General features: G+C 44.1%; 1 protein-coding gene across 2 annotated transcripts in view; it reads left to right on the top strand.

Moving 5' to 3' along the window:
• Positions 1 to 1403: 1403 nt before the first annotated feature.
• PTCH1 (patched 1) overlaps positions 1404 to 25506 on the top strand; it is a 131611-nt gene continuing 107508 nt past the window's right edge. The window contains exons 1-2 of one of the 2 annotated variants that reach the window (XM_068237362.1): positions 1404 to 2242; positions 4069 to 4261. In XM_068237362.1, the coding sequence (XP_068093463.1) occupies positions 2075 to 2242; positions 4069 to 4261 (361 nt within the window). In that variant the 5' untranslated portion in view covers positions 1404 to 2074. Of the gene's footprint in view, positions 2243 to 4068; positions 4262 to 15011; positions 15056 to 25506 lie in introns of those variants that run through there. The other variant, XM_068237367.1, reaches the window with a different exon arrangement.

Raw genomic sequence — 25506 nt, 5'->3', positions numbered from 1 at the left:
GCCACAAATCTCTATCATGTGTTCCGCTGGAATTCTGGAGCTGAGTGTGAGGTAGCTAGTTAACCCAATAAATGCTGTGGGCTGACAGACACTTTTATGAAATGTGGTTGGAGCCTGAGTGAGCATGAAGGAGATAAAAGTATGATCATGCATAAGAGAAGTAAGATTTGATGAAAGTTGACACTGCGCATAAATAAAAGCGTTTTCCATCGGTGCCTCTTTTTCGCCTGCTAAAGGAATGTCCGAACAGAAGAAAAATCTGGCACTTCCCAGTACTTCTCCCACAAGCACGCTGTCATTATTTGTGCAAGCCTGGGAATTCATCCCGGACCTCCCAGTATTTGTTTCAGCTTGGGGCCAAGACGCCTCTTTAAAGGACTCCACAGCCTAACAGCCTTACTTATAAGTATAGGTTTAGTACAAAGCAGGCTGAAATATATGACTGATGTGAGTGCTGGAAAGTGTAATCATCTTACTTCCATGAAGGAAAGAGAAGAAGAAGAGTGAAAGAACAGCTAATAGCCAGATTCCCAGCATGCGAAAGAGGGCTGGGTGTCTTTAAAGGGAACCCGAGGTGAGAGGGATATGGAGGCAGCCATTTTTATTTACTTGTAAACAATGCCAGTTGCCTGGCAGCCCTGTCGATTTTCTAGCATAAGTAGTATCTGAGTCAAAACCCGGGAACAAGCATATGGCTAATCCAGTAAAACCTGAGTCAGTAGCGTCAGAATACCTGACCTGCTGCATGCTTGTTCAGGGTCTGTGGCTAAAAGTATCAGAGACACAGGATCAGGAGGGCTGCCAGGCAACTGGTATTGTTTGAAAGGAAATAAATATGGCAGTCTCCATATCCTCCTCACCTCGGGTTCCCTTTAAAAGGAACCTGAAGTGAGAGGGATATGGAGGCTGCCATATTTATTTCCTTTCAAACAAAACTAGTTGCCTGGCAGTCCTGCTGATCTTTTTCCTAACAGTGGTGTCTGAATCACACCAGAAACAAGCATACGGCTAATCTTGTTAGATTTTTTTTTTGTCAGAAACATCTGATCTGCATGCTTGTTCAGGGTAGATGGCTAATAAAAGTATTATAGGCAGAGGATCAGCAAAACAGGCACTGTGCATTGTTTAAAAGGAAATAAATATGTCAGCCTCCATATGTCTCTCACCTGGGGTTCCCTTTAAGGCTCCCCCTGAAGCTGGGAGAAGCACACTCACACGCACACACACACACTCACATCCACATACACACAAGCCTGGGCTGCCTGGGTGGTCTCTCTACTTTGGTGAGCTGTTGCTAAGCAGCTAATAATAGTCATGTTTGTTGAGTATTTTTTTGCTCGCCGTCAGCCAATGGGGTAGCAGAGATCTCAGCCATCTGACAACCCCGGGGCGGCTCTCCTCGGCTTCTCCCCTCCTTTCCTCTTTCTCCAAATGGAGAGAGCTAGTTTTTCTTTCCCTCCCCCATTCTGCATCTCATCTATTGAAGCAAGGCGAGAAGAGCCAGGGAGAGAGCGAGGAGTGCAGGCAGCTAAGCGACTCTCCCCGGGCCCCAGCTAAGGATCTGTGCAGTGGGAGAAGCCATGCTCGTTGCCCGGTGTGGGATCAGGACTGTGCGCTGACCTCTCCGGCTCTCCATCCTTCCTTTATGCGGCCGGGTGTGCAGTGTGACTGATCCCAGAGCAGCTGCCACCGGGATAGCGGGCTGTGCATGTTCTGGACGCCGGGATCCTTTGTGGAGGGCTGATTGCGGGAGTACAGAGTGCAGCCTGTGTGCAGCCAGAGCCCGGGCTCCCCCCTCTCCAGCCAGCGCTCTCGCATAAACACCTTCTGAATGTGGGAAGCGGCTCAGAGCTCCGGATCGCGAAATGTGGGGATGGAAGGCGCAAAGCTTTACTCGCCGCCCTCCGCCGCCTCGCCTGGAGAGGTATGAAGAGAAGCCCCCCAGCATCTGTGCCAGCCAAGCAAGAAGCAGCAGCCGCAGCTTGTGCCTTTCCTGCTCCCCCAGCGAGCCGCTCAGCACCGCACTGCGCCCGCTAAGCCTGGAGTACAAGCCCCGCCAGCAAAGCTTCGCAGCATGGCCTCGGCTGCCTCTGCTCCGGAGCTGCAGGAAGGCGGGGAGCCAGATGCCCTGCCGAGGGGAATGAGGAGAAGGAGGGGACGGGCGAGGGAGCCGCCTGACCTGGACTATCTGCAGCGGCCGAGCTACTGCGATGCGGGCTTCACACTGCAGCAGATCTCCGAGGTGAGCGGCGGATTATTGTCATGTATGGATGAGAGAGTCGCCACACACACACTGCCTCCCCCCTTCCCTCCCACACTGGCTGCAGGTCGCATTACAGCAGCTGCGAGGGGGTTAATGCGGGTGTTAGGGGTGCCTGGCTGCCTTGTGGTGCCGCTGGGTGGGGGGCAAGCCACCAGCCAGGCTCCATGTCAGCCCAGAGCCCCATCTGTGCTGTTCAGATTGTGCCTTTTCTTGGAGCGGATCCAGCCGTGTTCTGCAGCAACAGTGGAATCCCCCCAGGGCTGTGGGGAGTTTAGAAAAGTGAAAGTTGTAAACAAATTGACACCTCTGGTCATTGTTTTACTGCACGAGTCTCCTTTAGCGATCAGCGGTCGTACAATGGAGGGATGATTATCCCCCTTGTCCCTATTATAGATTGCCTGCAGGCATTCCTGGCCGCTCTCACGGCGGCTCTGCCACAAGGAACAGTCGCCTCTCTTCTGGGAGAGAGAGAGAAACAAGAGCTGGAGCCATGTGGCTGCCCTCTTCCGTTCACAAATATTGTCATGAGCTCTTCAACCTCCCAATTCCCATCCCACTGAATCCTCTGCACGGTGTGGGAACTATCTCCAACCCCTCTAACTCTATTGTCACCACGTGGAGGACTCAGGCTTCACTAGTAAACACAGAGTTCTTCTGTAAGCTTTGCAGAACTAGTATGCTCCGGTTAGCTAGTGACACAAAATGCAGATATTCTGGGAAGCAGGAGTAGGTCGATCTGAAGGAAGAGCACATCTGTAAATCAGCCTGTCTAGGAAAAGTCACGTGAAAGTTGTCTGGTTTGACATTTCTTGATGAGGGGCCTTCTTTATGTAAACTGACTGACAATATTGTAAATTGCATTGTCTGAGTGGGTGGCCTTACAGAATTTGCTGTCATTGATACATCTTTCAATAACATATGAACACTTAGAAACCTGTAAAAAGAGTGAAAGTTGATGAGATCAACTAGTAAAGTTTGGTGTATGAAGCCAAGATTCAGTTTGGTTTCTCTGGGCAACTTTTTCACTTTTTTTTTCTAGTTTTCTCAACACCTGTCTTGATAAATCAACTCAAAACTGTTTGCTTTGCAATGATTTTCTTGGTCTCCTAAAGAATGTACGTAGGTTACGGAAAACGTAAGCGATTAGCTACTGCTTTACAATTCGGTGTAGCATACAAAAACCTTTAGCAAATCATTTTTCGCAAAGACTCTTATAGTATTGTCAGTGATAAACTGAGTTATCAGGACAGGTTCAAAGGATACTACAGCAAACTTTAAGCGCAACAGATTGGGTAAACTGGTTTCCTCTGGAAAATTGTTCTGGTTTTTGCCTATAAATGTTTTAGAAAACCAGCCCCTCTGCATGGCTGACTTCTCAAGATCTGTGTAATCAAACCCAAAGCAGATGCCCAGAGCAACCAGTCAAGTCTCACATGTAAAATGAAATTTGGATGGTAGTTTGTTGCTGGGCTACCCACCCAGTTTTCCTCCAGTTTCCTTTGCTCATGGTTTTATAAATCTGCCACAGTGAGCTGTACTTTTTAACCTGTTCTATAATTTTTTTTAAAACCGCGTATAGTATTGCATAGCTTTGTGCCAAAGAACTAGTATATTTTGATTGTTGGCACTGAAACATTGTAGCCATCATTCCCTCATGCATTTGCTTGTTACGCCATGTTGAAGACTTGTTTAATGTGGGTATTTTGACAAAATGCAGGAAATGACCTTATTGGCCATGATGATTTGCTACAAAAACCTACTGGCATGGCTATCTATATATTAATACTCTATTCTCTTCTTTTCAGGGGAAGGCTACGGGCAGGAAAGCTCCATTGTGGCTCAGAGCAATGTTTCAAAGACTATTATTTAAACTTGGTTGCTACATACAAAAAAACTGTGGCAAGTTTTTGGTAGTGGGCCTGTTGATATTTGGTGCTTTCGCTGTAGGATTACGAGCAGCAAACCTAGAGACTAATGTAGAGGAGCTTTGGGTTGAAGGTAAGGAATGTTTCTATATTTTAATTGTTCTTCTGTGCTATACTTTATTTTTTTCCTAATAGAAAATGTGCATTTTGTGTGATCTGGAAAAGACTATTTGTATTGCTCTTTATAAGGACTGTCGGGTTGTGAATGTGTGTGGCAAGGTTACAGTGAGTAAATGAAAGAATGGTGACACAGGTTTGTCTTCAGTGCATATCTTGTTTGCTGCTAGTTGGTGTTTGCTTCTGCATGTGGATCCTTGTGCTGCATATCTGATCTGCTAGTCCTATTTTGCAAGGGAGAGCAGGCCCCTTGCAGGAAGAAGTGCACATTACAACCTGTAGAGTCCTGTGTGTGTGGTCCTGTTTTGGACAGCTTTCAAGTTTTGCTTCTAGGGGGAGGGGAGTGTGCAACATATGTCTCAAGGTAAAAAAAAAAAAAACCTGTATAAAGAGAAAAATGAAGAATGGACAAGGCAAAAAAAGGATGCTTGGAGATATCGCAATCAGATTGCACTTCCGTTTCATTACTTATGAAATGGGCATGTTGTCTGTCTAAGATTATCAGTCCTGCCCTAAGGATAATGTGAGATGAACATGAGAAACTTCTCTTTTATGTTTGATCGGTAGTTATAACAATCTGTCCCTCACTTTTTAATATGTGCTTATGTATCACACCTCTATTTTTATATGATGTTGTTTGTGCGTTAAAATGTATTGTGTGGTTTTAGAATCAAATCAAAGGATATATATCTACCTCGGCATCCTGTTTGCAGGTCATAAAGTGTTCTGTAGTTGTAATGTCCAGAGAGCAGGTTTGATGGTGTATATACATTCCATTTTTATATTATTATTATTATTTTAGTATTAATATAATGCCAACCTCTTCCGCTGTGCTGTACAGAGTATTTAGTCATGTTGCTTAACTGCCCCTCAGAGGGCCTCACAATCTAATCCTTTCCATAATTATATGTCGGTATGTATTGTGTAATGTATCATATGGATCATAGTCTAGGGCAGGCATGGGCAAACTTGGCCCTTCAGTTGTTACGGAACTACAAGTCCCACAATGCATTTGCCTTTGAGTCATGACTGTGGCTGTCAGACTCCTGCAATGCATTGTGGGACTTGTAGTTCCAGAACAGCTGGAGGGCCAAGTTTGCCCATGCCTGGTCTGGGCTCAATTAACTTATCTGTATGTTTTTGGGATGTGGGAGGAAACTGGAGTGCCTGGAGGAAACCCACACAGACATGGGGAGAACATACAAACTACATGCAGATAGTGCCCTGGCTTGAATTCGAACTGGGGACCCAGCGCTGCAAGGGGAGAGAGCTAACCACTACGCCACCTTGCTGTCCAATGAAATACATTGCATCTGTCAATCAACTTGCCACCCGCATAACAAAATCTATACAAAATTTTGACAGTGAACCACATAGTGACTGTGGAAAAATCACTGGCACAATTGATCAAAGTGATTAACTCTGTCCCCACCCCTTTAACCTCCTTGGCGGTAACCCCGTGTGTGACACGGGGTAAGCCGCCGGAGGGTGCCGCTCAGGCCCTGCTGGGCCGATTTTCATAATTTTTTTTTTGCTGGACGCAGCTAGCACTTTGCTAGCTGCGCCAGCACTCTGATCGCCGCCGGCCCCTGCCCGATCGCCGCTATCTGCTGCGGCGCGCCCCCCCCCCCCCCCAGACCCCAGCGCTGCCTGGCCAATCAGTGCCAGGCAGCGCCGAGGGGTGGCCCGGGACTCCCAATGACGTCCCGACGTCAGTGACGTCATCCCGCCCCGTCGCCATGGCGACGGGGGAAGCCCTCCAGGAAATCCCGTTCTATGAACGGGATTTCCTGATCGGAGATCGCCGAAGGCGATCGAAGCGGGCGGGGGGATGCCGCTCAGCAGCGGCTATCATGTAGCGAGCCCTTGGCTCGCTACATGATTAAAAAAATTTTTTTTTAAAAAAAAAACTGCTGCGCTCCCTCCTGGCGGTATTTTTCATACCGCCAAGGAGGTTAAAAATATAGTCATTCCTTTTGGATGGCTCCCTTCAGTTTAGATGTATTAGAACACCGCCAACTTTTACCATCCCACAGAGCTGTTTTTGACCGCTTATTTATGTATTTCTTTTGGCTAAACTTTGGGTGGCACAGTGCGCTAGTGGGTAGCACACTTGCCCTGCGCTGCTAGGGTCCACCATTCAAATATGCGAGAGGACACTATCTGCAGAGTTCATTCAGTATGTACCCCCTGTGTATGGGTTATCTCCCATATCCCCAAAACATACAGCGGCCCTCGTCCCAAAATTCACCTTGGACTATAAGGATTTTCACTATGGTATTGTGAGCTTCTCTAAGGAACAGCCAGTGACATGACTATGAACTATGTAAAGTGCTGCAGAAGATGTCGGTGCCATATAAATGCATAATAACTGAGCTCTTGATAATAATTCTGTTTGGAGAGTCTTTTGAGTTCTTTCTTTCAAATGCTTTGTGCTCAGGGCTGTGGAGTCAGAGTTGAGGTGTCAGAGCAATGTTTGAGTACTTGGAGTCGGTGGTTTTATAAATTGAGGAGTTGAAGTCAGATGATTTTGTAACCACTGCAAGGGGCCGTGGAGTCGGAATCGGAGCAATTTTGGGTACTCTGAGTCGGTTTCATAAACTGAGGAGTCGGATGATTTTTTTACCAACCCCCACAGCCCTGTCTGTACTGTAAATAATTCATTAATTGGTCCATTTAGTATCCCAGCAATACAGCAGGAGTTCGCTGTTGATGAATCTTAAGGATAACTTTGCAGCTTGTGGGTATTCTTAAACTTTCACCTGAGGCAATATATCAGATATAAGGTTTCACATTTGTGTTAGCATGGGGCTTCTGGTATCATTTATCTACAGGTTCATTGTACGGAGTATGATCATGTTGCAAAGATTTAGTTGTTTACATTTGCTTTTGTTTGTACCTTGTGTGTTTTTTAAGCGGTGTAAAGTCAGGTAGAAAGCCAAAACACTTTGCACAGAGAATTGATTTCCTGGTGAATATAAATGTCTGTAGTGGAAAGAATAGTATATCGCCAATCTTCTGTGGGCACTGTGACAGCCAGCAGGTTCCCTGATGCATGGATCCAGAGCTGCTCTCCACTGTTGACAGCTGCCCACCCCATGCACTGTGCTCCTCTACAGAGCACAGCTGTTTTCTTCTTTCAATCACTATCATCTAAAGTGGACCTGAACTTGCACAGGGCAGAGGGAAAACAGAGAAATGCACCCTGTATGTATTTAGAGAGTTCAGCCTGTCAAATTCCCCCTCATCTGTGTCTAATCACAAGTTGTAATTTGATCTCACCCCTGTGTCAGCTGACTGCTATGGCAGAAAAGCTCATTTGAAGGTACAGGATGTTAACAATGTCTGCTTCCATGAAGGCAGGAAGTAGAAACACTGCAGATTTATTGTAAGATTTGTATCAGCCGTAACAAAAATGTTTTTCTTTAAAGGTTATTGTGCTATTGCATATCTTTTAGTGCGTAGAGGAAGTTCTGAGTTCAGGTTCGCTTTAAAGAGTCAGTGTGCTCGAGCAGCCTTTGGAAGCAAATTGTCCTGTATACACTTGGCCCTGGAAGTAGCAGCTTTCATTGGTGGAGAGAAGCACTCAATCTGTGCATCAAGGCTAGATCGGAATGAGATGACAATGTACTCTTGAATTTGCTTTACTTTTGCCTGGTGGTCTAGTCTAAAGCATTACTGTACTTGGCACATTATGATGGTTATCTGTTTGATGACTTGTATCGTATTCAGTGTTCAAACCAGAATTTATTTATTTTTTTCCGGCTGGCATGAAAAGTAGCTGGGTGGGGCGAGATGACAGAATGCGGGGCTGGAGCTTCTCTGCTTACAGCAGAGGAGGAGATGAGCTGTTGACAGCCGGGTGCTCACCAAAACCAGCTGGGTGGAGCACCCGACTAAAAGAGCCTGGGGAGAATACTGATATTAGTAAAGTGGACCCGTGAGTAGGATGACTAGATACAGAGATCAGGACTCTGTGTGCTTAGTGGTTATCTCCTGTCTACCCTAAAGTACACTTCCAAGTGTAAAGCCTCAATCCCTCCAGAGATTACAGGGTTGCCTCTGTACAGACACGTTGCTATTTTGTAGGCTAGAGCAGTGTTCTGTCACTATGCAGGGCAGCGGAGGGCAACAGAATGGCCTGTAATTGATGTCAGGTGGCATGTGTGGTGGCCAATGCGCTCGGCTGGCACAGCTAAATCGATCCACCTGGCTGATCGCTGGCCAAGGGATTGAGGGCCACTATACACGCCCTAGATCAGTGGTCCTCAAACTAAGGCCCGTGGGCCGAATGTGGCCCCCTGAGGCTTTTTTACCGTTCCCCCACACACAAAATGTATTACAGATGCATTCAGCTACATCTTTAAATATTGGTGGTCTGCATATAGAATGAAGCCAGAAAGCAGTAATTCGCTAGTTTCCAATCAAACTCCACATCAGGAGACCTTGTTGTCCAATTGGACTGCAGGTTGTCACCTGGGTATACTTGACTGTCTGGTGCACAAAGACTTTTACATTATTTTATGTATACTCCGGCCCCCCAGCAGTCTGAAGTATGTTTACCCGGCCCTCCACCCAAAAGGTTTGGGGACGCCTGCCCTAGATTCTAGATGCTGCGTCAGTCTAGTTTCATAGAGCACATGTACAAGGCTTTATTGTTTCTGAACTGAGACTCGGGCCTTAGTTGGAAATCGTTTCCACCACTTCCTTCCTGTAACGATCGGTGTAACACAGAGAGGATCTGATTACCGGTGATCTGCAGTATCACAGAGAATACAGATATATACCTGATTATTGATGATCTGCAGTATCACCGCTAATCAGATATATCTCTACCCTCTGGACACCTGAGTAATATGAGTGTTTGGTGCAACAGTAATACTTTGAGGAGAGCCCCCCCGTATAGAGGGTGCAAGGCAGTAAGATACTGCCCAAAGAACAGGCTCCTTCCAATGGCCTGAGGCTCCCCAAGGGGAGGAGTCAGGCTGAGAGTGGGAAGGACCAGAGTGTAAGTGACACTAATGGTGGAGTGTCACTGACAGATCTGTGAACTATCTCTAAACAGAGGAGATAGTTCTCGAGGGCGGACAAGCCAGGTCGGAGACAGACAGACAGAACAGATACAGAGGAAGGAGACTGATACGGAATCCTAAGGCAAGCAGGGTTTGGCAACGGAGTATCAGATATAGCGAAGTACAAAATCAGAGATCAGAAGAGAGGTCAAGAAAGCAGAAGGTCATAACAAATAATCAACAATTGTCTAGTCTAACGGTGTGAGCTCCTTGATCATCAACACCCTGGAACTAGTCTGAAGTTAAAACAGGATGATAAAGCTAATTCCTAGTCTTGGGTGTGAGCTCCATAGTCATCAACACCCTGGAACTAGTCTGAAGAATAACACAAATGATATACAGAATTCCTAATCTGGGGTGTGAGGTCCTTGATCAACACCCAGGAACTGGTCTAAAGAAAAACACAGAATCTGACAAAAGGTCTTTGAGTGCTACCACGTAGTGATCGCAATGGCAGACAACCAGAGAATGACCAGCACCCAGTATATACAGCAAGGCACTCTCCAGCGCCTCCCCTAAGTGCTGGACCAATGGGAAGTGGTGGAATTGTCAGCTGACCGGCTTGGTCAGCTGACTCGCTTCTGGCTGTCATAAAAGCTCTGCCTCTCAACGCGCGTACGCGTCCTTCTGAACCTGTGTGGACTATCAGTCCCAGCCACACCAGACCTGTGCTGTAAAACATCCGCTGTGCTGGACGCGGAACCAGCCGCACCGCTATCAGAGCATGCGGCGGTTCCTCCGCCTTCAGCCATACTGCCAGATGTAGGCCTATGCTTGCAAACCGCCGCATCGGGCGTGGAATCCACCGCCTTGTTCTCAGGACATGCGGCGGTTTCTCCGCGTTCCATCATGCTAGTAGATGCAGGCCCACGCGCAACCTGCCGTGTTGGACGCGGATTTAGCCGCCTTGCTCTGAGTACCCGCGGCGGCTTTTCCGCGTTTTCTCACACTTCCTAACTTAAAAAGGAACTCCAGTGAAAATGTAATAAAAAAATGCTTAATTTTTACAATAATTATGTATAAATGATTTAGTCAGTTTTACCATTGTAAAATCTTTTAAATCCCTGATTTACATTCTGACATTTATCACATGGTGACATTACTGCTGGCAGTTGATGTCAGGGGAAGGAGATGCTGCTCGTTTTTTTTTTTTTTTTTTTTTTTTTGGCAGTTGGGAACAGCTGTAAACAGCTACAGTGATGTGAAAAACTATTTGCCCCCTTCCTGATTTCTTATTCTTTTGCATGTTTGTCACACTTATGTTTCTGCTCATCAAAAACCGTTAACAATTAGTCAAAGATAACATAATTGAACACAAAATGCAGTTTTAAATGATGGTTTTCATTATTTAGTGAGGAAAAAAAAACTCCAAACCTACATGGCCCTGTGTGAAAAAGGAATTGCCCCCTGAACCTAATAACTGGTTGGGCCACCCTTAGCAGCAATAACTGCAATCAAGCGTTTGCGATAACTTGCAATGAGTCTTTTACAGCGCTCTGGAGGAATTTTGGCCCACTCATCTTTGCAGAATTGTTGTAATTCAGCCTTATTTGAGGGTTTTCTAGCATGAACCGCCTTTTTAAAGAGACACTGAAGCGAAAAAAAAAATATGATATAGTGAATTGGTTGTGTACTATGAATCATTACTAGAAGATTAGCAGCAAAGAAAATATTCTCATACTTTTATTTTCAGGTACCGTATATACTCGCAAGCCAGCCGACCCGCATATAAGCCGACACAGAGATAACAACTGGAGTTTCTCAACTCTTCCTGTACTGGAAACAATTACACTCATGTATCTGATCTTAATGTTTTATTTCTTAGCTGTGCTACACATACAAATCATAATTTCATCTTTTTTTTCGCTTCAGTGTCTCTCTTTAAAGGATACCACAACTGACATGTGGCATAATGAGATAGACATGGGTATGTACAGTGCCTAGCACACAAATAGCTATGCTGGTTTCCTTTTTTTTTCTTTCTCTGCCTGAAAGAGGTAAATATCAGGTATGTCAGTGGCTGACTCAGACAGGAAGTGACTACAGTGTGACCTTCACTGATAAGAAATTCCAACTATAAAACACTTTCCTAGAAGAAGATGGCTTCTGAGAGCAAGAAAGAGATAAAAAAGGGGGAAATTCTTATCAGTGAGAGTCACACTGTAGTCACTTCCTGTCTGAGTCAGGACTGAGTCAGCCACTTACATACCTGATATTTACCTCTTTCAGGCAGAGAAAGAAAAAAAGGAACACAGCATAGTTATTTGTGTGCTAGGCACTGTACATACCCATGTCTATCTCATTATGCCACATGTCAGTTGTGGTATCCTTTAAGGTCATGCCACAACATCTCAATAGGATTCAGGTCAGGACTTTGACTAGGCCACTCCAAAGTCTTCTTTTTGTTTTTCTTCAGCCATTCTGAGGTGGATTTGCTGGTGTGTTTTGGGTCATTGTCCTGCTGCAGCACCCAAGATCGCTTCAGCTTGAGTTGACGAACAGATGGCCGGACATTCTCCTTTAGGATTTTTTGGTAGACAGTAGAATTCATGGTTCCATCTATCACAGCAAGCCTTCCAGGTCCTGAAGCAGCAAAACAACCCCAGACCATCACACTACCACCACCATATTTTACTGTTGGTATGGTGTTCTTTTGCTGAAATGCTGTGTTACTTCTACGCCAGATGTAACGGGACACACACCTTCCAAAAAAGTTCAACTTTTGTCTCGTCGGTCCACAAGGTATTTTCCCCAAAGTCTTGGCAATCATTGAGATGTTTTTTAGCAAAATTGAGACGAGCCTTAATGTTCTTTTTGCTTAAAAGTGGTTTGCGCCTTGGATATCTGCCATGCAGGCCGTTTTTGCCCAGTCTCTTTTTTATGGTAGAGTCGTGAACACTTACCTTAATTGAGGCAAGTGAGGCCTGCAGTTCTTTAGATGTTGTCCTGGGGTCTTTTGTGGCCTCTCGGATGAGTTTTCTCTGCGCTCTTGGGGTAATTTTGGTCGGCCGGCTACTCCTGGGAAGGTTCATCACTGGTCCATGTTTTTGCCATTTGTGGATAATGGCTCTCACTGTGGTTTGCTGGAGTCCCAAACCTTTACCAGACTGATAGATCTCAATTACTTTTGTTCTCATTTGTTCCTGAATTTCTTTGGATCTTGGCATGATGTCTAGCTTTTGAAGTGTTTTTGGTCTACTTCTCTGTGTCAGATAACTCCTATTTTAGGGGATTTCTTGATTGAAACAGGTGCGGCAGTAATCAGGCCTGGGGGTGACTACAGAAATTGAACTCGTGTGATAAACCACAGTTGTTGTTTTTTTTTAACAAGGGGGGCAATCACTTTTTCACACAGGGCCATGTAGATTTGGAGTTTTTTTCTCACTAAATAATAAAAACCATCATTTAAAACTGCATTGTGTGTTCAATTATGTTATCTTTGACTAAAAGTTACTGGTTTTTGATGAGCAGAAACATTTAAGTGTGACAAACATGCAAAAGAATAAGAAATCAGGAAGGGGCAAATAGTTTTTCAGATCACTGTATTTGCCACAATGCAACGAGGTTAACAGACAAAACTGTCAGGACCATGGTCCTGAAAGTTTCCTGTAGGAGGGGTTTCACCACTATCAGTCATACAGAGCAAGTTCAATTCTTGGTTACGGTTTCTCTTTAAAGAGTAACTGTTAGGCTTAAAAACAAAAATCTATTCCCTATTTCTATCGGTAATATAGATAAAATGGATACTAAAAAGGCAATGCCTAACTTAAAAACAAATCTTACTTTTTTTTTATTGTAGATAAATCCTCATGTCCCCATCTCTAAAGGCCGCAGCAAGAGGCCGCATAACCGAAGATGCAGTGCAGGCTGGGGCGGGAGGGAGTTCTCCTTTGCTTTTCTGCCCAGACACAGCTAGTTCAGCTTGATTGGCTGCAGCCTGTGTCACTCAAGCCTGTCCCTCTCTCATTGGCCGCCTCGCGTCTGCACTGTCCGCCCCCTCCCTGCACTCTGTCGGCATCTCCGTAACTTTATTCGGGGGGCAGCGGGCATCTCCGCATCCATGGGGACCCTGGCCCCGCCACCATTTACAAAGGGACTCCCCCTGCATTATCCCTCCACCCCGCAACATCCCCGCCCGCAGCACCACAGAGCCCAGCGGGGAAGAACACACGCAGCGCACACAGATTCTCCTCTGGTGCTGGAGCTGCATATATTCTTCCCTGCTAAGTGCTGTTATGCTGGGAGATGAGATGGACGCTGCAGGACTGAGTGTAAATGCAGGGGGAATCACTACTGATATAGTAGCAGGGCTGGGGGGTTCTCATGGATGCAGGGGTGTCAGTAATATAGCGCTGGCAATTGCTGTAGGTAGGAGGGAAGGGGGGTAAGGGAGGAAATGACCTCAGCATTGGCTTCGCTGGAGGGACTAAAGATGGCCTCTGCCAGGGAACAGAATTCTCTGCATTTCCGTATTTTTGTTTTATAAAATTCACTGAAATGAAATCGTGGACAGTGCAATACATCTGTCATGTAAGTAGAGCTAGTATTTATCTACTTATATGTGTGTGTGTTTATCCTGGCATAGTATGGCTGACAGCTCCTCTTTTTAACTTGCCATTGGACAACTGTCTCCATCTCTAGTTACATGATGTTGGTGACAGGGTTAGTGGGCACTAGTCTGATAGCTAGCTAGTGGAATCTGCTTAGTGAGTGAGAAAAGGGCAGGCACACATTGACTCGGTTTGGAGCTGCTCTTTATAAACAGTTTGACATGGTTTACCTTTCAGAAACTAGGAGGTGGAAATGAGTTGGGGCATCTGATGGCAATGGCATTTTAAGGCTGTAATGTTGAAGGCCCACCTTGCGTGATGTGTGGTGGTAATGGGTGAAAGTACTTGCTTTCACTCTCTCCATACTTTAACAAAAGTACTATACTTGTTTGTTAAAAAGAAAGAAAATTCACACTGGCATTATTATTGACTTAGAAAGTGGAACATTTTTTTTTGGCACTGTACAGCACATGAGAGAAACATGGGTACATAAAAATGCAATGCTATAAACAAAATGCAGACATTGGTACATGATTAACAAATACAGCACTACTGTATTTACAATACAATATACAGCAATACAGCACTACAGCAATACTGTACAGCAACTTCCAAGACACACAAGGTAGAGAATCCAGCCCTTGCAAGCTTACAATCTGTAATTGGGAAGAAACAAGGAATGGGTTTATGTGTACTGTTTGTGCCTAGAGGAAGTGTGTTTTTAGGTTATATTCTAGTAAGAAACACAACACGGCCAGAGGGCCTAAGTTAGAATGTATGTTTTGTAGGAAAAACTGAGTTTTTAATGGAGCATTTAAATATTTGTAGGTTGTTAAATGATGGATGTGTTTTGGAAAAGAAATTCCAGAGGATGGGTGAAGTTTGTGAGAAATCTTGAATATGTGAGTGGGAGGTAGTGATTGTAGAAGATGACCGCAGGTTGTGTGCACAGCGGAGATTGTGGTTGGAGTGGTATCTCATAACTAGCCAGAGTGTAACTGATCGAGCAAGCAGTTAGAACATAAATAGTGTTCTCCCCAGAAATGTTTTTTTAGCCGGGTGGCATGAAAAAGTAGCTGGGGATAGGAATGCAGGGTCAGCACAACTCTGCTTACAGCATAGGAGGAGGTGAGCTGATGACAGCTGGGTGGTCACCAAAATTAGCCGGGTGGAGCACCTGGCTAAAATAACCTGGTCAGAATACTGATAAATAATTGGTTAATTAAAGAGAGCCCGAGGTGGGGACATTAAAAAAAATAAACTATGCTACTTGATCCAGGGGTCTGGGTGAATCGGGTAACTGCCATTCACGCCACTCTCTGACGCTCCTGTTCCCTGCACCGTCTCACTTTCATTTTCGTGACCTTTGGGGTCACGCCGCTGAAAGGAGAACGATAACAGCTGTGGAAATCCAGCAAGAATGCCCCACCCCCCAATTACGAGGGTGGGGGGGGGGGGGGGTATAGCCTGGCTGTGGAGGGGCAGAGAGTGGCATGATGGAGTGGACACACAGGCATATCATAAGGCAGGGAACATGCCCCTGTGTCCCATCTGCCCCCCACCGCACCGCCTCAGGTTCTCTTTAAGCATGGATGTGATGTTAGAAGTGAGACACAGCGGTAACTGGAGAGTGCTGTGGGATCTAGGGATGGCTTTTTTTTTTTTTTTTTTTTTTTTTTTTTTTTTTCCCCCCATGTAATGGTGTAACGAAAACTTGTTGAGTGTGGATGAGAAGGTGCCAGTGAAAAGGGATAGGTTAAATAGTGCAGGCATGAAGACAGTTTTTGGAATTAGATAAGGGGGGATATGAACCAATATACAGGTACTTGGCATTTGGAGATTAGAGAAGAGGGAGAATGTTCAGAGCGTTAAGGCAGTTATAGAGCAGTCTAGAAGAGGGTGCAGATGGCATTAGAGGGCAGCATGAAAAAGATGTTAAGTATTTTGTCAATTTTATCAATGAAGTACGTTTTGTACAGGAGGGGGACAGAAGGAAGTTGAAAATTCTAAGCAAGAGCTTTAGATTGTGAGTTAGAGGATAAATATGTTTATCAACAGTGTATTTTTAAAATTGTTTAGAACACATGTCTTAGTATGACAGGAAGTTGCTTTTTCTCCAATGCCGCTCATCTACTCCTAGAGCTTCTTTGCAGACCCAAAGGTAGAGGTGGGGGAATAGCAGGTACACATGTTTATAGTGTCACCTGACTTGCGTTGTTAGGCCCGGGATAGCATACAGGCTGTGCTTGCATGGAAAACTGTTGCCAGTCACCAATGTTTTGTACATTGTAGACAAGCGTCCTTATGCTAGGTACACACCATACAATTTTCTGTTAGATTTTCTCTAAGATTTACCTGCCAGATAGCTTTTTTTTTTTTTTTTTTTTTTCCTCCCATGTTGTAGGTAAATCTAACAGAAGAATCTAACAGAAAATTGTATGGTGTGTACCTAGCATTAAAGGCTCATACACACATCAGACTATAGTCTTTGGAAAATGAAAGATCACAGACCAATCTTACCACCCTTCATGTAGTATGAGAGCCATACTCTACACAGTCTATTCTATGGAGCTGAACTCCCCATCAGATAAAAATCTTTGCAAGATGCTGTACAGACACAAAAGATCTGTTCCTGCTAAAGATCCGTTCCTGCAAATTGCATTCATAGTCTATGAGGTCTGCAGATCATCATACACACCTTGTTTAACTGACATTCATCTGCAGATCAGACAATCATCTGCAGATCTGAAAATTCATCCTGGTGAATCTGATCTGCAGATGAATGTCCATTAAACAAGGTGTGTATGAGGATCTGCAAATATCATAGACTATGAATGCATTTTGCAGGAATGGATCTTTTGCAGAAACTGATCTTTTGAATGTGCACAGCTTCTTTGTGTGCAGCATCTTGCAAAGATTTCTGTCTGATGGGGAGTTCAGCTCCATAGAATAGACTGTGTAGAGTATGGCTCTCATACTACATAGAAGGGAGTAAAATTGGTCTGAGATCTTTCATTTTCCAAAGACTATGGTCTGATATGTGTATGAGCCTTTATTCCTGCTGATTTGCTCTCATTTAATGCCTACAAATATGAAATGGCAGCTACATTGCCAGGCTAAAGCTAACCATACAGTATTCAATTGCGTCTCCAATTGTCTCACGATTGATATTAAGACCAATATTGTGGGTCAATCCCTGTAAAACATCCTATACTGATCCTGGAATATCGCCCACGGGTCTATCACTTTTTTTATTTTTTATTTTTTCTACCCAATTAGACGTTTGGATGTCAAATTGGGGAAAATATTGTGTAGTGCATGCCCTGCTTAAATCTTTCGGTAGCTCTTTCTTGGTAGTAGAGTAGTCAGATGAAGTGACCGTGATTTGCGGCTAGCCTCTCAGCTGCCTACTGCAATGACCATCACCCCCCCCCCCCCCCCTCTCCTCTGCCCCAAGTGCAGTGACTGTGCCTCCTGCCTGACTAGGCTCGCCAGGTGAAAGCCACTGACACCACAGCAGACTGCAAACATATGTCCACTGCTGCCCCAATCTGAAAGGTGTTTAGTAGTTGAGACCTAGTTTACTGTTCGTGGTTTATGGGGGAAGACCCTAAAATCAGTCTTCCTGCCATGGTTTCTTTGAGAACTCAAACCTTGTACAGACGCAAAATGATTCTTGGCCATGGTGGCCTGTTTGGACCAGTTGTGCTGAGAATCTAGCTTGTTTACCCCTTCCTACACCATCATGCACTACATGTCATCCTTGATAAAGACGAAGCAGATTGTCAAAGATACTACTAATGCCTGTTCAAGATGCATGGTGTAGCTCTCACTGAATAGAGAGAAGAATTGAGGATATGAGATCACTTTTTTTTTTTTTTTTTTTTCATTGCCTTATTTGGGTTGTGTAGTATGCTTCTTATAAATACACGAGAGCAATTTGCAAATACACCAAACTGGGGCTTGTATCAGCATTATGCTGAATACACACCATGAGTTTCCGCGTCGCACGCGTCCGTCGATACGCATCGATTCGATTATTTCCGAGCGCATTTTGATTTTTAGGTCGAATGCCATGTAAAGTATGGCATATCGACCTAACGATCCATCGAACCGCGAATCGGATATGTCAGAAATAATCGTATCGACGGACGCATTGAACGCGGAAACGCATGGTGTGTATCCAGCATTACAGTGGATGTAGAAAAGAATACCCATTTCAGACAGAATATTTACATTTTGCTGGTTTACAGCATAAAAAAGACTAGTATGAAATACGGTACATTTTCCAGCCATATTTACAGTACTCATAAAGACAGTTAATAGTTACCATAACAGTAACGTGAAGGATATGGTTCAGTGAAAAAAATAATAGTAAAAAAAATAAGTGGGTAAAGGATCACCTTTTCACCTGTCAGGTGAAGAGTCACATTCTCGATTTTGCACCAAGCTAACTGGCTTTTGCCTTTTTGAGCGCTTGTAATACATTTTTATTAGTTTTAGCTATTCCAATGCTTGGCAGTGCAACTCCAAGCAAACAACCAACTACAGGTGGCAGGGAACTCTTATTAATATATCTCAAGGACAACGTTGCAAACAGGCCCAAGTTTTAGGAGATGGATACAAGACAATTTAAAAGCTTTATCCATCTTTTGGAGCTCAGTAAAGTCTATAATTAAGATGTGGAAACAGTTGTGTACGACTAGGTAATTTCTTGGATCAGCACATTCCTCCAAACTGGATGAAAGAGCGAGGAGGAAACTGTTCAAAAAGGCTACTTGGAAGCTGTTTCAGGAATCTGGAAGTGGTCATTTTGTTTGTGTGCCAGAAATGTCACAACTACTCCTTAAATGTGGCTTGTAAGTATATTTTTTATTTTATACTTGATCATGTCCAAAATATTTATCCATACTGGCCCTTTTTTTTTTTTTTCAGTTCTACAATATTTGTTATATATTACCGGTATATATTCTGCAATATTTATGAAGAATCTGTTTTGAAAGTTAGCCATTTACTTTCAGTGGTTTTTGCCATCCCACTCTACCAGACTCATAGGGAACCTTAAGGCTTCTTGCACACAGGGACGTTACAGGCGCACGTTAGTGCAGCCTGTAACGCTCCCCCAACGCACAGCAATGCAACACAAGTGGGCTGTTCACACTGCCCACGTTGCGTTACATTGTAACGCAGCAAAGTGCTGCATGCTGTGCGTTCTACGCGGCTAGACTGTTTGCACATGCCCAGCCATGTTGGGGGGGGAGGGGAGAGCGGCCGGGCACATGGCTAATTAATATTCACTGCACTCAGTGACGTGCAGTGTTTACTTCCTGGAGCGGCCGCTATGTGCGGCGATTGGCCGGGCGGGACCACGTGATGCCGCATGCGTCCAAGAGTGCGCATCACGGACGCCAGAGTGAGCTGCACAACGCGGCTCACTCCGACGTCCACACCAGAGAGCACCAGGCGTCGCATTAGGGGCACGTTATGTGCCCTATAACGTCCTGGTGTGTAACTAGCCTTACTCTAACAAAAAAATAAAAAGTTTCACTTACCTGGCACATCTACCAGCCCCCTGCAGCCATCCTGTGCCCTCCCAGTCACTCACAGCTCCTCCAGTCCACCGCTGCTCGTTTTTGCCGATTCAGAGTCGGCGGGCCGCCATGCATACCTTTGCACGTATTCCCGCTGGTGCAGGAAGCTATCGCGGGCATTAACAAATATATTTACATTTTTATGCATGGCACCTGCAACCTGCAAAGAAATGTACGTGTTAATGTCCGCGATAGCTTCCTGCACCAGCAGGAATGCGTGCAGAGGTATGCGTGGCGGCCCGCCGACTCTGAATCGCAAAAACGAGCAGCGGGAGACTGGAGGAGCTGTGAGTGACTGCGAGGGCACAGGGTGGCTGCAGGGGGCTGGTAGATGCCCCAGGGAAGTGAAACTTCTTTTTTTGGGAGTTAAGGTTCCCTGTGAGTCTGGTAGACTGGGATGGCAAAATGCAGGGCGAAAAACACTGAAAGTGGCTAACTTTTCAAACAGATTCTTCATAAATATTGCAGAATGTTTACCAGTAATATATAACATATATTTTATAACTGGGAAAAAAGGGCCAGTATGGATAAATATCATTTGGACATGATCAAGTATAAAAAGATACATACAAGCCACATTTAAGGAGTAGTTGTGACATTTCTGGCACACAAACAAAATTACCACTTCCAAATTCCTGAAACAGCTTCCAAGTAGCCTCTTTGAACAGTTTCCTCCAAGCTCTTTCATCCAGTTTGGAGAAATGTGCTGATGCCATGAGGCATTGCAATACTCTGACAGCTCTAAGCAAAACTCGGGGAGGCAAAGACATGATGGGATTTGTATTTTTGTCACAACTGGAGTGCCAAGGTTAGCCGTCACTGGTCACTGGTATAGGGGATCTGTCTCTGTAAAATGTGTACGCTATAGGCTTGCTATACACTGGCGGTTCTGGATGTAAGCCAGGCTTCAGTTCAGGGTTATAAAGAGATCATTTGCATATTTAGTAGTGATGCATTGTGGGAAACCGCAGTTGCTCATTTAAAGAGGAACTGTAGCGAAAAGAGGGGAAAAAAATAAATCAATACATTGCAAAGTAAGAAGTTAAAAATAGAAGAAAGATCAAGAAATTATTGATATTTGCCCTGTAAATTGTTCACATGGTTCAATCAGCCTGCACATAATCATCTTTACTGCTGGTAGACATAAAAAAAAAGACATTACCAACTGCCATTATCTATAACCACACCCCCTAACTATGTGATAGGCTAAAAGGATATATAATGGAGATACTGGTTGCTTGTCAGATAGAAACTGCTGTTATTTCCCCAATGCAACAAGGGTCACAAACAGTAAACTTTCAGGACCTAGGTGCTGACATCACACTGTGGGGAGGGGTTTTACCACAATATCAGCCATACAGACCCCCATAATGATCTATTAGAGAAAAGGTAACGATTTCTCATGGGAAAGAGGGTATCAGCTACTGATTGGGATGAATATACATCCTATACATTCCTAGTGGTTCTGGGTCACCCTGAGATGCTTGGGTATTCTGTTGTTCATCTGGGTAAAACAATGGTCTTGTAATGTTGATAAAAATCTGTCACTATTTACAAGTAGCTTCAATATCCCAGTTAATGTAAGGATCATTGAAATCATTCCTAACTATGACCTCATGTTTGCTCATTTTGTGTCTGGCGTAGTGTGGCCCAAGCAGGTACACACTTCAAACCTTTACCACCTGAAACAATCTTTGGTCATTTAGTCCCTGCAAAGTGCATGTAAAAACGCTACAAGTAGAGCTTTTTGGAAAAGGCCAAGTTTTTGTGATAGTAACTGCTAAAAAACATGAACCATTGTAGTTGACCATTGTACTCAAAAAGCCATTGCTACGTATTTGACCAGAGTTGGGCAGTTGCGCTTGAACAGATTGAAGATGCAGTCATGGAAAAGTTAACGGTTGTAAAAATTAGTGCGTGATAAAGCTAAACTTTTTGGAGTTTTGAGTCACAAAAAAAAATGACGATTCCCAGATGTATGACTTGACTGATCCGTTTGTTTAGATTATGCTGTACAGTTTATGCCTATATTAGTGCTGGCTGGACAAAGCAGAGGTAGATTTGTATGGTTTCCACAATGTAATGTTTACATTTAATTTGGGCTTCTTCTTCAAAGCTGACCTTTCTTTCACCTCCTCGATTTACATGAACAAAAAATGTAATGTTCAGTGTCTTGCTGTCCACTTGTTTAAATCAAACTATTTCTTATGAATTGATTTCTGTGGCATCGGAAAAAAACGATCAGTTTTATAGCTTGTTTCCACTTCATGTGAATTTTCACATAGCCATGAGTCTATGGATTTGTTTCCAAAACATGCAAATTTGTTTGTTTCTTTGCGGCAGGGCATGACGCATTCACTGGCCAAATTGCGCATAATGATTCTCATGTGAAATTGAAGAAAATTGCATACGTTTTACAGAGGGAGGAAGGAGGAGGAAGTTGTCATAAATGCTACACATGTAAAAATTTGAATGCAAATTCTCACACGTAAAACACAAGCCTGCAGTGGAAATTGGCCCTGAGTTTTGGATATGTGTGTTTGGAATGAATAAAGGATATAATTTGAGTCCAAATGTATGACTTTCTATGAATCAGTAAGGTGACCGTATGCTGTAGATATTTAGGTGATATCTTTAATGACTAACTGTACAAGATTTCTTTGCAAGCTTTCAAAACTTTAAGTTTCTTCTTCAGGCATGTTTCAAATCTGGACCAGATGGTTCTGATCCAGTTCTGAAACGTGCCTGAGGAAGAAACTTAGTTTCGAAAGCGTGAAGCTGGAGGAGCCGAGCACGGAGAAGGGACAGCGGAGACCAGGGGATACGCGCTGGCCGGAGCAGGTAATGTATTGCCGCTAGCGTCGATCGTCGGGCATTAGAACGCCGCTATCGACGCACTCGCGACCCGCCGGCGATCAAGCGAAATCTTCTGCATAGATAGATCAACGGGAACGATTGATTTCAGACGGAAATCGATCGTTCTGTCAGCATTTGCGCAACGATTTCACAGCAGATTCGATCAGTGATTGAATCTGCTGTATATCAGCAGGAAAATCGTTTGGTGTATGGGCCCCTTAAGAAATAGAACATAGCACAGAAAAGAGTCTCCTATTGGTTTCCAGTACGGGAAGCGTTAAAATATCAGTTAGCTTTAATATAATCCTGTTTTCTGAAGCACTTAAGCAGCCAAGGAACAGTGAGAGAGAGCTTTAGATAAGGTTTTACTGCAGGAAAGATCAAATGGCCATTAGCTTTGCACTGTTTCATAGTTTAAAATACAGAGTGTGGCTTGTAAACTGAAAATATGACAGAATTATGCAATGTATGTAAAAAAAAAAAAAAAAAAAAAAAAAAAAAACCTATATACCTGAAATAAAAATTTTATTTATTTTTTTTCCAACTAATGTTCTATTTATTTTCCATACTACACATGGTTTTATTTATTTATTTATTTATTTATTGCTTTAAAGACAGGGTTCCATGGCTTCCCCAAAGTTAATACTGTATACTTCCAGTTACTATATTTTAGCATTTTAATACAAAGTTCATGTTATGTAAATAGAGTGATGGGGTATAGTACTGTATTCCAATAACAAGAAAGAGGCAGCACACCACTGGCTCCAAATGATGCTTTGTATTGTGGAACAGATGCACATGTTACGGAGCCTCTTGGTCCTTCATCAGGTGTAGAGCCTAGATGGTCTGTAACATGTAGTGCATCTGTTCCACAATACAAAGAATCTTTTGGTGTGCCACCTCTTTCTTATTATTGGGTCACGGTCTCCCTAAAACTCTATTTGCAACTATAGTACTGTATTCAAAAAATTCATTATGTATCAGTGCGCTCAACCACAATATTCCCACCTTAAATCAAACATATACTTTATAATTTACAAAAGTCCACCATTAATTATGTGTCCATGGATCGCAAATCTGTCACCAAGCATAAAGTGTTTTCTCAAAATGTCCTCCAATGATATGCGCTCACATGTGTATTTACAGTGTATCTTCCTCCAATGATATCACTCAAAGAAAGCAAAAAGAAAAAGAAAAAAAAAAAACAAACATAGCGTGATCCTGTATAATATATATATATGTATATATATCCACTTTACATCACTCTGTGATAACCAGTCTCTGCACCATCACTCCAGTGCAATCTTATTTGGTTACCCCACACCAAGCCGTAATCACTATGTGTGATAGCTGTCACCACACGGACAACACCAATCCACTCTGTGTTACTTCAGGGTGCCCCTTATTCCTTTATGCACAATCTTCCACCTCCACACGTGGCCTCTCACCTTATTCCCTGCTGCCCAGATTATAAGACAGCAATAACGCTTGTGGCTCTTCAGCCAAATGCCTTAAGGTTCTCCAGCAGAGAAGATCAACCTTCATATACAGGTCCTATGCAGCCTCATTCTCCACGCTGCAATCCTAATGACTAAAAGAACTTCCCATAGTGTAAAATTGTAACATTTATTTAAAATTCTAAAAGTAGTGCACTCACATTTCCATAATAAAAACACGCATAGAATAATCAAGGCTCTGTTCCGCCGACTTGCCCCCGCCTGTAGCTCCGCCCAACGCGTTTCGTACTTCCGTACTCATCAGGGGCTAAATGGCCGAGGGAGTTGCGAGTGTTTAATTTGACTGGGAGTTAATGGCTTCTGGTGTCTTCTTACCTTGATAAAGGGGTCTTCTGAGACTCTGAAACCTTGGATTCAACAAATCCTCATTGATTATATACATCGTATTAAGGATTTCTTGCTGATACTTTCCTACATTGGGACGGCTGTACACCAGCTGGATTCCCAGCAGAGACTGATGGGAAATTGCATGGTGTGTACCAGGCACTAATGTAGTTGGATTCAATAGTGAAGTGGTATGCAGCTTGCTCCTTCTCCCTACAACCTGGCTGTTTGCTCCGCTGAAGTAATGCTGTTCAGTCTGACCTCTCCAGAATCTTACATTGGGTAATGTGCGGGCACCAGTTGTGCTATTGCAAGAGAAATTGGCAACCTGGCTCCTGGGATTTGACCAGGTCCTAAATTACTCAATTAATGGCAGCTACACTTATGATGAAAAGGAGTCAAGTTGGATAAAAATCTTAAGCCCCATCTACACCATACAATTTTTTTTTTCTTTTTTTGTTAGATTCAATCCGACATGTCTGATCGGGATTCGATTCAATTTGACATTGCAAAACAATGGCAAATTGAATCCCGATCGGACACGTTGGATTGAATCGAATTGGACAAAAAAATTGTATGGTGTAGATGGGGCTTTAAAGAGGAACTGTAACGGCAAAACGTCCCCTGGGGGGTACTCACCTCGGGTGGGGGAAGCCTCAGGATCCTAATGAGGCTTCCCACGCCATCCTCTGTCCCACGGGGGTCTCGCTGCAGCCCTTCGTACAGCCGTGACGTAATATTTACCTTCCTGGCTCCCGGGGAGGCGCTCTGACGGCTGTCGGCTCCGAAGTAGGCGGAAATACACGATCGCCGTCGCACCCGCTGTACTGCGCAGGCGCGAGTCTCCGGCGCCTGCGCAGTAGAGCGGACCCGACGGAGATCGGGTATTTCCGTCTATTTCCGAGCCGAAAGCAGCCACAGCGCCCCGCTGGAGCCTGCAAAGGTAAATATTGAAATTACAGTCGGGCCTGTCGCCGGCTGTTCAGAGGGCTGCAGCGAGACCCCCGTGGGACGGAGGACGGCGTGGGAAGCCTCATTAGGATCCGGAGGCTTCCCCCACCCGAGGTGAGTACCCCTTAGGTCTTTTTGAAGTTACAGAGTCTCTTTAAGGTTTTACTTCAACCAGCGAATGAGCATTATACATTTTCCATTTATACCTTTTTAATTTTGTGATTTGTTGATTCTTATTTTCGCAGAGGCACATGGGGTGTTTTTTCCACTGAAAAACACTATTGCAACAGCATTACAATGCAATCACTACTTTTTCTATTTTTGTATTCCAGAGACATGG

Source organism: Hyperolius riggenbachi, chromosome 1 (assembly GCF_040937935.1).
Source record: "Hyperolius riggenbachi isolate aHypRig1 chromosome 1, aHypRig1.pri, whole genome shotgun sequence".
NCBI classification, from domain to species: domain Eukaryota; kingdom Metazoa; phylum Chordata; class Amphibia; order Anura; family Hyperoliidae; genus Hyperolius; species Hyperolius riggenbachi.
The sequence above is the reverse complement of the archived record's forward strand: the minus strand, read 5'-3'. Positions and strand labels throughout refer to the sequence as shown.